This window comes from Rhinatrema bivittatum, chromosome 3 (assembly GCF_901001135.1).
Source record: "Rhinatrema bivittatum chromosome 3, aRhiBiv1.1, whole genome shotgun sequence".
In the NCBI taxonomy this organism is placed as follows: Eukaryota; Metazoa; Chordata; class Amphibia; order Gymnophiona; family Rhinatrematidae; genus Rhinatrema; species Rhinatrema bivittatum.
Genome location: NC_042617.1, coordinates 255,440,599 through 255,457,243, shown reverse-complemented (window position 1 = coordinate 255,457,243; position 16,645 = coordinate 255,440,599). Strand labels below are relative to the sequence as shown.

At 42.9% G+C, this 16,645-nt stretch overlaps 1 protein-coding gene across 3 annotated transcripts in view; it reads right to left on the bottom strand.

The window, feature by feature from the left end:
• ABHD12 (abhydrolase domain containing 12) overlaps positions 1 to 16,645 on the bottom strand; it is a 349,778-nt gene that overhangs the window by 293,641 nt on the left and 39,492 nt on the right. The window contains exon 2 of one of the 3 annotated variants that reach the window (XM_029594492.1): positions 6,909 to 7,077. In XM_029594492.1, coding sequence (XP_029450352.1) covers positions 6,909 to 7,075 — 167 coding nt within the window. In that variant the 5' untranslated portion in view covers positions 7,076 to 7,077. Of the gene's footprint in view, positions 1 to 6,908; positions 7,321 to 16,645 lie in introns of those variants that run through there. The other 2 variants (XM_029594493.1, XM_029594491.1) reach the window with 2 other exon arrangements.

The window sequence follows — 16,645 nt, the reverse complement described above, 5'->3', positions numbered from 1 at the left end:
TTACTTTGAGAACTTATTATTATAATTTCTGTAATGCAAATTGTGTAAAATCAATAAAGATATAAATTATAAAAAAAAAAGAAATTAGATCTCTGAGAGATCTAAAATTGTTTTGTAAGATGTCAAAACTCATTATTTTAGACTTTATATGAAGTATTTTATGTATAAACACAATGTATATTGTGATTTTATTGTTATGTTTGTGAAAATATTGTGAATGTAAACTATGTAATCCGCACTGGAAGTACCAATGGAAGTTGCAGAATATAAAAATGTTTAAATAAATTAATAAAAAAACAAAACAGTCAACTGATAGCCATGAACCAGAGATCATTCGACAATCACAGACTAAATCCATCCACTATGTACCATTATTATACTGCAGCATCCCTAACCCTGGCCTACCCAGAATGTGCAAGACCTGAGCCAGGAATCAAAACCAGGTCCTTCGCATGGCAGGAGCCACCAGACCAGCCTTGAATCACTCCTTATGAACACGCTTTCCTGTTTAGGAGAAAGCAGAATGCATATACACCAACAGCCTGGAGACATATTGGGTAATGGCTTCTGCTTGGTTACACTGTTTTTCCTAAGCACTGCAGGATTACATTTTTCTTCGATTCTCTCACCTGTTTAATTAGGAGGGGAAAAGAAAGCTCAATAGGGAATGGGGGGAAGGTAAGTATCCAACTGCATGCATGTTCACTACTTCTAACAAAAAGTAAACCCCAAAGGATAAAACAGATGACATTAGTTGGCGATCACTCTCAATATCATGCTATTCGCTATGCAAAAGCATGCTTCTTTTTGGAAGACTGATATTTGTCAATGCACTTTTATTACTTGTTTCAAATACAATTTTGATAAAATAAGGAAAGGTGAGGCGTCTAAAGTTTAAACAGAATAAAAGGAACAAAACTTCTTAACTATACAATCCTTGCTCCAGGTGCTTTCCCAGGTTCATTCTTCTGCACAATAATTCAGCTGTGAAGAACTCTTAAGTGTCCGGTCAAGATAAATGCCCTAGAGCAGAGGTTCCTAAACCTGTCCTGGGGGACCCCCAGCCAGTTGGGTTTTCTGAATAGCCACAATGAATATACATGAGATAGATTTGCATACACTGCCTCTATTGCATGCAAATCTCTCTCATGCTGGCATACCACCAGCTTTCCCCATCATCACCTTCTCTTCCCTCTCCCCTGGCATCAGTATCGCCTTTCCTCTCCTCTCCATCCATTCCCCATCACCACGTTCCCTCTCTTCTCCTCACCCCAGGCAACATCACCTTCCTTCTCCTCCCTATCCCTGGCATCATCATCATTTCTTTCTCTCCCTCCACCTCTCTCCTCACCCCCTGGCATCATCACCGTAACTCTCTCCCCAACCTCCTGGCTTCTTCATCTTCTTTCCTTCCTCCTCCCTCCACCCTCCCTCCCTCAGCAATCACCTTCTCCGCTTTTTCTGTCCCTCCCGGCATCATATTCCCTATTCCTCACTTTCTGGCATCATGACCTTCCCTCACCCTCCAGACCCCACTCCCAACATCACCACCACCTTCCCTCTCCGGCATCACTTTTCTTCTCACTCCACGCCCTAGCATAACCACCTTCTCTTTCCTTTCTCTCCGCCCACTTGCATCCCCTTCTCTCTCCCTTTCTCCCTGGCACCATCATCACCTTCCCTCTCCCTCCATCCCTTTGCATCATCACTTTCCCTGCTCCCCCCCCCCCCCCCCACCTCCCTGGCATCATTACCTTTTCTTCCCTTTCCCCCCATACCCCCTGGCACATTCATTCAGCTGTCCGTCCCTTTCCACCCCCACCCTCACCCCCCAGCTCCATGTCCTGGAAAGGCAGAAGCCTCTGAGAAGACTTTCCTAGTGTTGCTTCTTCCTCCTGTTGGCTTCCCTCTGCAGTTGGAATTACACAGGGTCAACAAGTCTGGCAAGACGACAGGGCCCGATATACTTTCTATTGTGGAGAAAAGGCAGATGAGGGGAAAACAGGAACAGCCAGGGCTGGCGCGTCCATTAGGCGAACTTCGGCGGTCGCCTAGGGCACCGAGCCGTAGGGGGCACCGAAGAGCAGCCATGTGGTGCCGTAAGCGGGACCTATCCCGCTCGCGGCAAACAGAAAGAGAGACTGTGTGCTTCTCAGGGCCGCGAAAAGCACACACTGTCGCGCCCCCCTCCTCCCTACCTGTTTTGGCGCCGACTGTTTCTATTTCTCTTTGCCGCGAGCGGGATAGGCCCCACTTGTGGCACCACGTGGCTGCTCTTTGGCGCCCCCTACGGCTCGGCGCCCTGAAAAGCACACAGTCTGCTCCAAAACAGGTAGGGGGGGCGGCAGCACAAGGGTCACCTAGGGCACCCAATACCCTTGCACCAGCCCTGGGAACAGCTGCAGATAAACGCTGCTCTTTGACACCCCCCCCCCCCCCCCCCCGATGAAGGGAGGACATCCTGAAGGCCAGTATGGAAAGAGAAAATGAAGACCAGCCACAGCATGCTAGTGTGCTGTGGCACACCGGTTGGGAAATGCTGGTCTACACGGCTAAGGACATATTCCAACTGCCAACTGTAAAATATATCATTTTTTATTTGAGTCAGTTCACGTTTTCTTCCTCCTTGGTTTTCTCACCTCCTGGGTATGGGAGCATGCAGTTCGCATGCTTCTCCAACATCTAGTGGCTCCCCCATTTCCTATGGTTTACCACCAAGTTTTGTAACAATCTAAACAGCTAACAAAACTAGTGAGGCTGTTATGCAATTATCTGGTCCCATGACCTTGCTAGACAGTATCAGGTTAGCATCAGCCTGGTTGTTTTCCAAGGAATTTTTAGCATATCTGAACCAAGCCAGCTACTTTGTGTCCTGCAGTGTTGCTAGATTGTGCTTCCTTTATCCAACAAGCTAAATTCACAGTCCCCATCTTTCTATCCTGGCAGAAGACTCTGCAAGATTAATTTTTCTCTTAAATTCTAAGACGACTTATTTTCAGTGGAAGGTTTCCTTCTTTCTCTGATATTCCCTGAGAACCTCCCTATTTTTTTTTAGAACTGCAGGCTCTAAGATAAATGTGTGACATAACATTTAACAGTAAAACAGCACAGTAGCTGAGCAGAGATGAAACCAGATTATCAAATATTTAAAGATTTAAGTTGTCAGGATAATGAAGGTCCTTTCCTAAGGAAAAATGTAACGAAAACATTTGTTAATCTAGTAAATTCATCACCTCTCTCTCTCTCTACTTCGCTGGTTTTCATTTATGAAATATTTCTAGTAGATTAGTATGGCTCTCTGTCTCTATTTTAAATCAGATACAAGTAAACAGTTGAACTGCTAGATAGGCCCCAATGTTTGGCAGAAGCAGGTGAATGAAGTCTGAAAGAGCCAGAGTAAATGATGTAGGAGATTCGTTGGACCCTTCAGGAGTACAGTTGGCCACTGTACACATCTGAGGCATATGCAACTCCACCACCATGTGTTTAAAAAATGGCTCTGGCATCAATGGAGGGCTACTGTCAAGCCAACTGGCTGGTAAATAAATAAATAAATAAATGGATATATCCAGGATAATCTTCAAGAAATAGAGGCAGAAATCTACCTGGGACAGGACACAATAGGTGACTATTTTGTCCGTATAGTTACGCATCCTCCATGCTGTAGTGTCTTTTACGGTGCTCACTTGTACAGCACAACCACAAGCTAGCAATTCTGCAGGCCTCATTACAGAATAGAAAAAGTGATTTATTTTCCCCGGAAGGTTTCCTTCTTTCTCTGATATTCAGTACCTAAATATAATCTGCTTTGAAATGTCAAAAAGCAGAATACAAATAAAAAATAAATAAAATCACGTTTTCAATATGAGAAATCTCTATAAAGACAAACAAAAGGAGTGAGTGCTTTTAAAAGATTACTTGGCACACACTTAAGGACCTTGATTTGCAGTTTTTTTAATTTTATTTTTCCTGGGCATTTCAGTGTTATAACAACAACAACAAAAAAAACCAAACAGTGGAAAAATGACTGTTAGAACAAACAAGAAGAACCAGTGGAGGAAAAAAATGATATTTCCACTGCTTTTTCTCCTATTTGTTATAAGAATTATTTTTCCACAGATTTTTTTTTTTGTTATAACACTGAAATTCCCAAGAAAAATAAAACAAAAACTGAAACTGAAGGTCCCTACACATATTTTACTTTACCTAACAGATGGTTTTTCCAGAAATGAAAAAGTACAAAGTACTCCAGATGGGACAATAGTTTGTTCTTATCAATTGCAAGTGCTGAGGTGGTTCCATTCCTTCTCTTTTATATAAATGTACGTTAGGAACTTATCTGGCAGTCCTATACCTACCATTTATTTTCTCTCAACATAATACAAATATTAGCATTAGCCTCTCTGTTCATTGCTTATTTGTTTTTATATACTGCCACATCAACTTGTGCTCTGGGCAGTGTACAACATATATCAAAACAAATTAAATTGACTTGTAACATACCACATAATATAATGCCCTTTAAATTAATGATTTTCTCAAATACAAAAATATAATTTCTCACCTTGCCTGTGCAGTCACTAAAAGCAATTCAAATAAAGGTTACCAGCAGAATGATCTTGGTCTCCTATCAGTATTTACAGTGTGTACCAAAATCTCAAACTATAAATTTACAATCTCAGTTTTTTTTTATCTGAATTTGTATCCCAGATACAACAAAATCTCTTTTTATATTCACATGGCTGTACACAGCTATAATTATAACAGAGATCCTGTAAGGAAGGTAATGGAGCCACTGAAGTTGCTATCCAAGATGCAGCTACATCTGTCAGTTTCAGCACTACCCTAAATATTATTGGGACCAGACCCCTCAGTCCATCACTGTAAGCCCTAGTTCCATTTCTAGAGATGCAATATGTTGAGCTATCCATCACCTCTTGCTCTCCTCCTATCTAGGAGAGCCAGGATTGGTTGCTCATGCCCTTTATAACTAGGGTTGCCAACTGGCTCCAGCTTTTCAGGACAGGTTGATCCAGTCCTGGTTTTACTCCCCTGCAGGCAGGTACTTGCCGTCTCGCTTTTCTTAGGGAATGCAATAGGGAAATCAGAATAAGATCAAGCATGCAATGGGTTAAAACCAGGACTGAATCAACCTGTCCTGAAAATCTGGAGCCTATTTATAACCATCCTTTGTGACTAAAGGTGTGGCTAGAGTCAGTTTAAGATCAGACACAGAAAAGGATATAGATTTTTGTCCCTCTCCGCCTAATCAGTGTCTCTTTTTGGAGGGCATTCACTGTGCACAACCTGCCAGTAGATTCTAGACATTTAGTTTCAGTAAGGAAAGCTTATGTCCTTGACTGAAGACCAGTGACACCATTTACTTCCTGAATGTGGCAAGCACCTGGGACAGGCTTGACTGTGTGAAGTGTGTGAAGGCTGGGAGAACTCTTTGTAGAAGGGATGGTGTTTAACCCTGCTCCTTTGAAGCAGGTCATCCTCGCTGGCTGCACTCAGCGTGCAGGGGTTGAAGACCAGTGAGCCCACTCATCCCATGAATGTGGCAAGCACCTGTGGCAGCACAAACACCAGTCTAGGAAGATCCTGACTAGAAAGTCTCTCTCTTTTGTTCTGAGGAGGTTTTTTGGCCACCCCTCCTTACTGGAACTTGGCTGGCTCAGCAGGTTCCTAACCTCAAGGAGTCACCTTTCAGAAGAACTAAAGGAGACCCCATCCGCATCTCCAACATGGGACCAGGATACAGGGCTGGGTGTTCGGTAAGATGCTGGAGCATCAGGTAGGATGGATTTTTGCTAAGGTAGAAGAGGACCCCTGACATAGGAATCCCAGTTAAGCAGCTGGGAGAGCTTTTAGTGCACATTTTACTTCTCCATGGGAATCTTGACCAGTTTGCTGAAGGAAAGGACAACCTACTGAGAGTGAAACATCCTTCTTGTGACAAAATCAACTATAACTACATATTTATTCAAAGGTGGACTTTTAATTTGCCTTTAACAATCAGTAAATTATTATTTAACACCCAGTGCCTGATCCTGCCTGTTTTGTTACAGCATCTCCCTCCAGGGGTGCCACAGCTACCAATGAGCCACAGATGAGACTACCCCCATAAAAAGAATCTCCTCCCCCGCAGGGAACAAGAGTCAAGCTTGGGATGGGGTCAGTTAGCCTGAGCAGCCCCGCAGAGTATAAATTAGATGTGTGCCCTAAGGGAATCATCACTCTCAAAAAAGGGATTACATTATTATTTGCATTTATAAACGTTAAGCAGTTCCTCCTGCTGTTTCTTGCTTTTTAAAAATCCTGCAGCTTTTTTTTTTCAGAGAGCAACAACTCTGATTACTGCTATTTACATTTTAAATACCCAAATGCTTATTTTGCAATATTAGATAAATCATTTAATAAATGATTCATTATTTCTGCCAAACATGTCCTAATTATATAATTTCCAACAAAACTTACAAAAAAATACAAAGTTACAATATTCCCAGTCGCATGATTTCTGGTCTGGCAGATTCGATTCGTTTCATGACTAGTAACTAGTTCTCAAGCTCAAGTATTCAAACATAATCATTCCAGCACAGACTAGTTCCATGCACTTTTGCCATAACACGCCCGAGAAAAACAAATGCATTAAACCTAACCAAAAAACAATCTCCTCCCTCCAATTAAAAACGATAAACAGTTTTATAGGCATGTACAAGGGCATTCACAGTTAAGATATGAAATGCATCTTCCTTTTATCGATTTTGTTAAGACGCTGTTACTAGTGGCAAGCAGCATACATTGATCAGCGTTGGAAGCTTATTTTACGGATGTTTTCCTAGCGATATCAGGACAAGGTTAAGCCAGCCAGGTATAAGCGCGTGTCAATGTCAGTACTTCCTTACCTGCTGAACCTTTTCATCCCTTTATCCGAATCCGAGTCTTTAGGATAAGGGTCCTTTGTCGCCTTTCCCGCTAGCCTGAGGTTATCTTTTAGGCGACAGTCCTTGACCAGCGGAGTTGCACCAAAGCTGTCATGCTCCCCGGTGAAAGAATCGTTTCTCTTTCTCATTACTGTTTAAATGAAAGGAACAAAGACACAGAAATGGCAGTCTTTGTTACGTGCCTAGATCCTTGCCCCGCGGTTTTATGTACCAACTTCGCTAGGGAACCTGAAGCATACTGAAACCCCAAAGCTCGGAGGTCTGTTGTTTTCCCCTTTCACAGCTGATGTTCAGCAGTTAGCTACATTGTTGCAGGGCTGAAGCTGCAGAGCAGCTACTAAGCCCCGCCCGCTGCTCTTTGAACCTTATCCACCCCCACCAATCAGAGTAAACGGGACGCACAGCCTACCGCAGACATTTTTGTTAAGGGCAAACGAGAAAACCTCAACGGAAACCGTAACAGATCAAATCGCACAACGCTGGGAAGGCTGCTGGTGGGCAATTAGTGGTTTCATTCTGTTTTCTGGAGGGGGAAGTGTGATGTCGATATCCTTTCTGTCTCCATGCATGAAAAGGAGGGGGGTAGACTGAAAAGGGAAAAAAATAGAATAAAAGCCTGAGCAAAATCAGAGATTAAAACGAAGGAAATAGCATGTGATGAAACAGGAAAGAAAAAAAAAAGAAATGAATCGACCAGATGAGAGAAAAATACAGTACTGAATGTAACAGGACCGAGCTGGAAAGGCGCATTTTAGTAGGACTATAAGATCTTTGGACCCAGGAGCTCCATTACCTACATGTGTGCGTACAACTTGTTTTAGTTATCGTATCTCGAATTGATGTAAAATGTTTATCCTGGACAGTACAGCATACATTAGCAGGTGTATAAAACTGCAAAATAAGACAGCAAGGGAATGATGTAAAACAGAAACAAAAGCAAGGCAGTGTTGTGTGTGGTACCTACCTACTAAAAGTACTGCATAGGAAAAGAAATGCAAAAACAGCGCAATGTGCATCTGTTCCAAGCTTCATCATGTGCCTCTAACATTTTCCCCAAAAATCACAAGGGCATTGTTTTCTACCTGTTTTCTTCTATGTTTTAAATATAAACGTCTTAAATTTCCAGGAAATATTAATGTGGTGTAATGATTCGTACATAGAACTGCCAACGTGGAGACAGAGGGCTGTTCAATTCCTAATTTTACCACTGCTTTGTGTGACCTTGAGCAAGTAACAATCATTTCTACACTCCAATGTAAATTGTACACTCTTTAGGGGGAGGAGATATTAACTTCTAACAATCAGCCTCAAGATGACAACCTATATTTCACTGTTTTCTACTTTTTGACTCTGCTGTTATTTTAACTATATGTATTGCTTGCTAGATAATACAACATGGCACACGTTCACTAGCAGCCTTCAGTTGTCTTTTTTTCTACATTTGAAAGATGGTGTCAGAAGTATCTGAACCTGTACTGCTTCCCTACATCTGAAGTAGAGAGTTTCTGGAGTGCAGTGTGCTCAGGAACTGTAAGTAGAAGGCAAGGATTACAATAATATTAATTTAAGGTTGCATGTGTCCTCCTATGGAGGTTGAAGAAACGAGAACATTGCTGCTGCATTATGGAAGCTGCGAACAGCAATCCCACCCCACAAGGCACGAAGGTCAGTAGTGACAAGTAGTAAAGTGAAAGATTTCAGGCCAGAATTTGAAGACTACTCTCTAGCCCCAGCCTTAAAAGAGAAGATAGTCGAAATGCAGACAGCTACATTGAGAAGAGAGATGGGTACTGAATGCTGCCATGTTTATAAGCACAATTTGAGTCCATCCTTGAAGCATTAGAAGTCTTATTTCAGGCCTACAAAAAATGTAATATGTGAAAGATATATAATTGGCTATTGGAAATGAGGGGGTGAATCCACTGCCAACATTATCACACCTGTGAGAGAGAAAGCAGTGACATGTGAGATGGCTCTCTGAACAGTGGTGTAGCAAGGGTTTCTGGCCCCCCGGGGGCCAATACATTTGTGTTGCCTCCCCTGCCCCACCATCCTCCTTGTAAAAATGCTTAAAGTCACAGAAACAGCAGACATTTCAAATAACATCCTCTTCTTGCTTTCTACCTGCATGCAGCTGAAAAAAATACAAGAGAGGCCCCCAGGGACCTCCTACAGCCCAGCACCTTTGATCCCCCCCCCCCCCCCATCCCCTCACTATACCACTGCCACTGAATGATGAAATGATTTAGGATAAACTAGTCCTTGGTATAGCCAATGCGTGCATATGTCACCATCTTCTGAGAATGAGTCTAAAATCTGAATATAGCTGTGGAACTTATTGGCTTGCAGATGAGAACTATGCAACAGGACCTGCAGGCTAACAGGGTTAATGCCACAGATAAGCATCGGCAAAGCACAGATGACTGCCGCAAGAAGCCATAGACTATCTCACCTGAAACCAAATCTGCAGCACATAGTTATTGTGGCAATATACATAAGGGTGAGAGAGAACAATGTCCAGCATATGGGAAAAACATGTAGGTCATGTGCTAGCCTGAATCATTTTACAAGTGTTAAGTCTCTCAAGTAAAAGGCAATACCCAGTGAGTAAGCTGCATAAGTCGGAGGAGGTATCACAGTCAGATGATGCAGACTTGCTCAATACTGATCAGATCTTAAAGGCAATTGCCTAGGGTGCCAAATATCCAGGCCAAAGATGAGAGCATCTGTGCCAAGGAGGGGACTTCTTCCACTATCCACTTCAAAGGGGTGCTGCTATGGTACTTTGGAGGGGAGGAGGGCTTTATCCCACTTTCCAATCTCCAGGGTCTTCCGCCCTCCACTCTCCAACCCTGCCCTTGGACACTAAAATCTTAAATTTGGCTCTGAGCCTAATAGAGACTGGTTCCAGTTGAGCTGAAAGCCCAAATGCAGCAGGAGGAAAATGCCAGGTCACCAAATACATTTTACTAGTACTTACTTTAAAATATTATTTAAATGAGCCAATATAAATAGAAATAAATCAAATATGGGTTTTTGTTTTATCTGCTTTGCACCACAGTACCTGAAGACTGTAGAGGGGCCAATGTGATGCCAGTTTTTACAAAGAGCCCCAAGGGTGATCTGGGAAACTATAGACCGGTGAGCCTGGGCAAAATAGTAGAAGCCATTCTTAAAAATGAATTTACTGCCCACATAAACAGGCATGGTTTAATGAGGAAGAGTTTGCAAAAACCATGTTAAGGGAAGTCTTGCCTTACCACTTTACTAGATTTTTTGAACATGTAAAACATGCAGATAAAGGTGAGCTGGTTGAAATAGTGTATTTGGATTTTCAGAAGGCATCTGGCAAGGTTCCCCATGAGAGAACCCTCAGGAAATTGGGAGGTCATGGGATAGGAGGTAGTGTCTTATCCAGTTAGCAATCCACAATAGAAGACAAGAAACAGAGGGTAGGACTAAATGGTCAGTTTTTCAAATGGTGACATCCCCTAGGGGTCTATACTAGGACCTGTGGTATTTAGCACATTCATAAATGATCTAGAAACAGGAACAATGAGTAAGGTGACCATATTTGCAGATGTCGCACAATTGTTTTGAAAGGTTAAAACAGCGTAGTATAAGGATCTGCAAAAGGATATCTTGTAAGACTAAGCGATTGGGCATCTAAATGGCAGATGGAAAACATTATCCCAAGTACAGGTACATCATACTGGGTTCTGCGATAGGAGTCATCACCCAGGAAAAGGATCTCCAAAGCCTTGTGGGTAATACTTTGAAGTCTTCAAAGTATTACCCACAAGGCTTCGGAGATCTGCGGCGGCGGCAGTCAAAAAGGCAAATGGAATATTAGGAATTATATGAACAATACTATCATAATGTCGTTGTCTAGATCCATGATGTGAACACAACCTTGAGTACTGTGTGAAGTTCTGGTTGCCTCATCTCAAAAAAGACAGACATAGAAAAGGCACAGAGAAGGCAACAAAAACGATAAAGGGGAGCATAAAGCACCCTTATGGAAAAAGGCTAAACAGATTAAAGCTCTTTAGCTGGAAGAAGAAATGACAGAGGGGATATGACAGAGTTATAAAATCATGCATGGCTGGAATGGGTGAATAGGGAATGGTTACTTAAGCTTTAATGAGGTCCATGAGGCTCGGTCAAAGTTCTAGAAACTGACATAGGTTTTCCGTGCCAGGCTCCATCTGATGGTGTCACCCACGTGTGAGGACTGCCATCCTGCTTGTCCTCGGAGAAACATGTATATCCTAGAGGAAAGACGGGACAGGGCAAATAATAGACATTTAAATACCTCCAAGGTTTCCATGTAGAGGAGACAGGCCTCTTTCAAAGAAAAGGAGGCTTTAGAAGGAAGGATCATAAGAGTGTGAAAGGGGGTAGGCTTAACAGTAAGGAACTATTTCTTTACCGAGAGGGTAGAGGATGCATGGAATAGCCTCTCTGTAGAGGTGGTGGAGACGAATTCAGGTACTGTCTTCAAGAAGGCATGGGATAAACAGAAGGTCTCTGAGGGGGCAGCAGGGATCGTAGAGTCAATTAGTTGATGTGGATGGGAAGCTAGATAGGCCATAATGGTCTTTTTCTGCCACATTCTCTGGCAACAGATTCCAAAGCGCTGAGTGAAAAAAATACTTCCTGCGATTTGTTTTAAATCTGCTGGTTGCTAGTTTCACGTAGTGTCCCTAGTCCTAAGCAACCAGCAGATTTAAAACATCACAGGAAGTATTTTTTTCATTCAGTGCACAACCAAGTTATGGAATCTGTTGCCAGAGGATGTGGTCAAGGTAATTAACATAGTGGGGTTCAAAAGAGGACTGGACCAGTTCCTGAAGAATAAGTCCATAAACAGTTATTAGCAAAGTAGACTTGGGGAAAGCCATCGCTTACCCTGAGAGTGAGATGCAAGAAATAGATCAACTATGGAGGATCTGCTGGTTACTTGTGACCAAGACTGGCCACTGTCGGAGACGGGATACTGAGCATGATGAACCTTGGTCTGACCCAGCAGGGAATTTATGTTCTACTAGTGGGCTTGCTTTCAATAGGTTTAACAGGAGATCCAAACAGCCCTGCATTTTAGGCAACTCTGTGTGGAACAGTATATACTCTAAATATAAAAAGAGAATTATAAATCAAACCCTGCCTCTGGTCTCAACCCTCTGTCTTCTAGGTACAATCACAGGATATAAAGTAAGATTTACATTATTTTTAGGGTCAAATTCATATAATGGGAAAAAACCACTAAGGGTTTGATTCAGTAAGGCTTAATATGCATCAGTGTCCCACTTCTAATAGGGTAAGCGACTCCAGATCTGGAGTGCCACAAATGGGTCTGGTTTTCAGGATATCCAGATGAATAGTTCCCCTATTTCCTATCTTTTGCTTTTCAGATAATAGAAGGACTAGGTGGCACTCCATGAAGTTAGCAAGTAGCACATTTAAAACTAATCAGAGAAAATTCTTTCCCTTGAGGAGCTCAGACTAGGATAAATGCCAACACTACCATAACCTGCAAATCACTTAACTTGCATTGGGCATATCGGCGTGTATTTGTGTTAACGCAAAGTGCTAGCACCATATTGGGCAGGGAATAAATTAGAATCTTTGTAGATTGTGATAGTTTATAGAGGACCAAACAAAAAGATGTTGAGTACATGAGCTTTCCTGACCACCATATGGGTCTCTTCCACAACTGACAAAGATACCTTTGTGGTCTAGAAAACTCATGTACTACAACATCAGTCTTGTTGGACTTTTAAAACATATCACAGCCAATTTAAAAACTTCAAACCTTAGAATCAATGGACAAGCAAAAGAGACATGTTCTCTGGTACTTAAACTAGGAGAGGCTCAGGAGAATAACCTTGGAAAAGGTAGCAATGCATCACAAAGTCAGTTTGAAAGTATTTTCAGATTTCATGCTACTGGAACTCTATCAGGGCAATCACCAAATGGAGTTGTTTTGTGTATACCCTGTTAGAAATGAAACTCATTCCTAAGCCATTTCAAGGCCAAAAAAATGCAGAGATCCAATGCAGACGTATGAGATGGAGGGTGAGAGACTGATATACACATACCAGTTGAGAGATCTCGGGATGCTAGTAACTGATGATCTGAAGGTAGTGAAGCTGGGTGACAATGTGGTGACTAAAACCAAAGGGATGTTAGGTTGCATAGAGAGGCATAACTAGCAGGAAAAGGAGGCAGGGCATTACTTGGAGTACTATGCTACGTTCTGGAAGCCATACTTCAAAAAGCTAGGGAGAGGATAGCCGTGATCCAGAGCAAAAACTGCACCAAAAGACTTGAGGAGACTTAAGGACCAAAATATGTATATCCTAGAGAAGCGGAGAGATGGTGAGAAGTCAAGACTTATCTATTCAGCCACTCCTTCCCCCTGGATTCCATGTAAAAGACTGCAACAGAGACTTCCCTCTACCACTGGACTACTTGAGCACTTACATGGGGTGGCAGCTCGTAGTGGGGGAGAGCACAGCACAGTGAGTCAGCCAGAGGAGATAGGCTTCTGTTATTCACTTCTGCTCCTCTTTTCTTCATCCTGACAAGGGCAGGAGCAGACACTAAATAGATCCAGTTTCGACCTGTCTCTCTTTCTCCCTCCCTCCAACCACCGGCAAGAGAGGAGCAGTATTCAGCTGCACAGATTGTCAACATCCTGTCTGTGGGGTCAGTCTTGTGGATTACCATGAGGCTGGTGCCACAGGCAAGAAGTTGACAGTCTGTGCAGTTAAGTGCTGCCTGCAACTCTTGCCGATGAGGAGAGGTTGGGAGCAAAAGAGAAGGGCTTAGAAAGCGGATGACAACGTATGCTTAGCAGCCTTTCCTTCATCTACTGCCACGACACTAAGGTAAACCAAAGGGTCAGCAGCAGGGAAGGCAGCATTAGAACTGGACTGCGTGGTCTGAAGGAGGTGGACCCCAGTCAGCAGATGCAACAGCACCATTGAATCAGCCGTGCTCCACTCTCTCCTCCCTGCTCATGCCTTTCTCCCCCTTGGTTCCCAAGCCCAGCAAGGCATTTAAGCAGGCCCCAGCTGTTCCTCGCTGCTGGCCCATGCCTTTTTTTCTTCCTCCTGCCCACTGCCTGAACAGTTGAACTCACCAGGCAGTGGGCAGGAGGTAGAAAAGAAGCGCAAGCCCTGATAGCAAGATGAACAGTGGGGACCTGGTTAGAAGTCCTGCACAGCAATGGGAGAGGGAGGCAGGATCCGAACAGATTTGAAGTTCTTTGGGAAGAGAAGACAACGAGAGTAAGAGGGGAGGTTGAGGAGAGAGAGAGAGAAAAGGGCTTGGACTGCCTCCATCACTTAAATCCACCATTTTCGACCAGTTCTTAAGAAATCCCATTTGGACACTGATTTCCAATTGTCCAATTTTTATTTTTTTTTTATTATTATATACCGACATTCATCTCAATTGAGATATCACACCGGTTTATATTCAGGTACTGTAGGTATTTCTCTATCCCCAGAGGGCTTACAATCTAAGTTTTTGTACCTGAGGCAATATAGGGTAAAGTGACTTGCCCAAGGAGCGACAGTGGGACTTGAACCTTGGTCTCCTGGTTCATAGTCCACTGCTCTAACCACTAGGCTATTCCTCCTCCATTTCTAATTTGCCAGCACTTACTAGGATTATCAAAAAAGTGGTAGAGTATCAATTTCAGATTTATTTTTTTTTAGATAAAACATTCATAGTGCATCCAAAGCATAAGAACATAAGAAATTGCCATGCTGGGTCAGACCAAGGGTCCATCAAGCCCAGCATCCTGTTTCCAACAGTGGCCAATCCAGGCCATAAGAACCTGGCAATTACCCAAACACTAAGAAGATCCCATACTACTGATGCAATTAATAGCAGTAGCTATTCCCTAAGTAAACTTGATTAATAGCCGTCAATGGACTTCTCCTCCAAGAACTTATCCAAACCTTTTTTGAACCCAGCTACACTAACTGCACTAACCACATCCTCTGGCAACAAATTCCAGAGCTTTATTGTGCGTTGAGTGAAAAAAGAATTTTCTCCGATTAGTCTTAAATGTGCTACTTGCTAACTTCCTGGAATGCCCCCTAGTCCTTCTATTATTTGAAAGTGTAAATAGCCGAGTCACATCTACTCATTCAAGACCTCTCATGATCTTAAAGACCTAATCCCCCTCAGCTGTCTCTTCTCCAAGCTGAACAGCCCTAACCTCTTCAGCCTTTCCTCATAGGGGAGCTATTCCATCCCCTTTATCATTTTGGTTGCCCTTCTCTGTACCTTCTCCATCGCAACTATATCTTTTTGAAATGCGGCGACCAGAATTGTACACAGAATTTAAGGTGTGGTCTCACCATGGAGCAAAATGGAGGCATTATGACATTTTCAGTTTTATTAACCATTCCCTTCCTATTAATTCCTGACATTCTGTTTGCTTTTTTGACTGCCGCAGCACACTGAGCTGACTATTTTAAAGCATTATCCACTATGATGCCTAGATCTTTTTCCTGGGTGGTAGCTCCTAATATGGAACCTAACATTGTGTAACTACAGCAAGGGTTATTTTTCCCTATATGCAACACCTTGCACTTGTCCACATTAAATTTCATCTGCCATTTGGATGCCCAATCTTCCAGTCCCGCAAAGTCCTCCTGCAATGTATCACAATCTGCTTGTGATGTAACTACTCTGAATAATTTTGTATCATCCACAAATTTGATAACCTCACTTGTTGTATTCCTTTCCAGATCATTTATTACAGATCCCTGAGGCACTCCACTGTTTACCCTTTTCCACTGAGAAAATTGTCCATTTAATCCTACTCTCTGTTTCCTGTCTTTTAACCAGTTTGTAATCCACGAAAGGACATCGCCTCCTATCCCATGACTCCCTAGCTTTCTTAGATGCCTCTCATGAGTCTGAGTACAGAAAGGACCATAGTACTGAAACAGCTCTTGTAACCTCGATCAACAGCACTGCTATGTATCTGGACAGGGGTAAAGAGGCTTTACTAGTCTGTCTTGATCCGAGTGCTGCATTTGATATGGTCGATCATCAGTCATTGCTTGTTTGATATTGGTATTCAGGATAAATCTACCGACTGGCTTAAATCTTTTTCAGAGGATTGATCGTACAGTGTTACTTGGAATTACACAGTTTCTTTATCCAGCTCTTTAAACTATGGTGTGCCTCAAGGTTCTATATTATCTTCTATTCTTTTCGATCTATATTTGGTCCCCCTTGCCACTTTGATTCAAAGTTTGTGTTATGACCACCGTCCGTGGCAGGCTCAACTCACGTCATGTCATGCCTGGCTCTCCAATTCCGGTGCTCTTGCTGTGGTGGTCAGTCACCACCACCACGTTTCCTCCCGGCTCTCTGCACTCCATGTGGTGGTCGGAACGCCACCGACCTACACTCTGGTACTGGGTCTCTCTAAGCGTGTGCTATCTGCCCTTCCTTTAAAGGGCCTAAGGCGGGAATTCTGCGTTCGTCCCAGATTGATGACATCATGGACCCGGAGTATTTAAGCTTCACCTCTAGCCTCCACTAACCAACTTGGCAACGAGTTCTATGGTTCCTGTTGATGCCATATTCTCTCTACGGGTAGGTTGTTTCCTGTCGTCGGACCTCTGTGCTTCTCCTTCTGGGTTTCTCTCTAAGCGTCTCCTGTT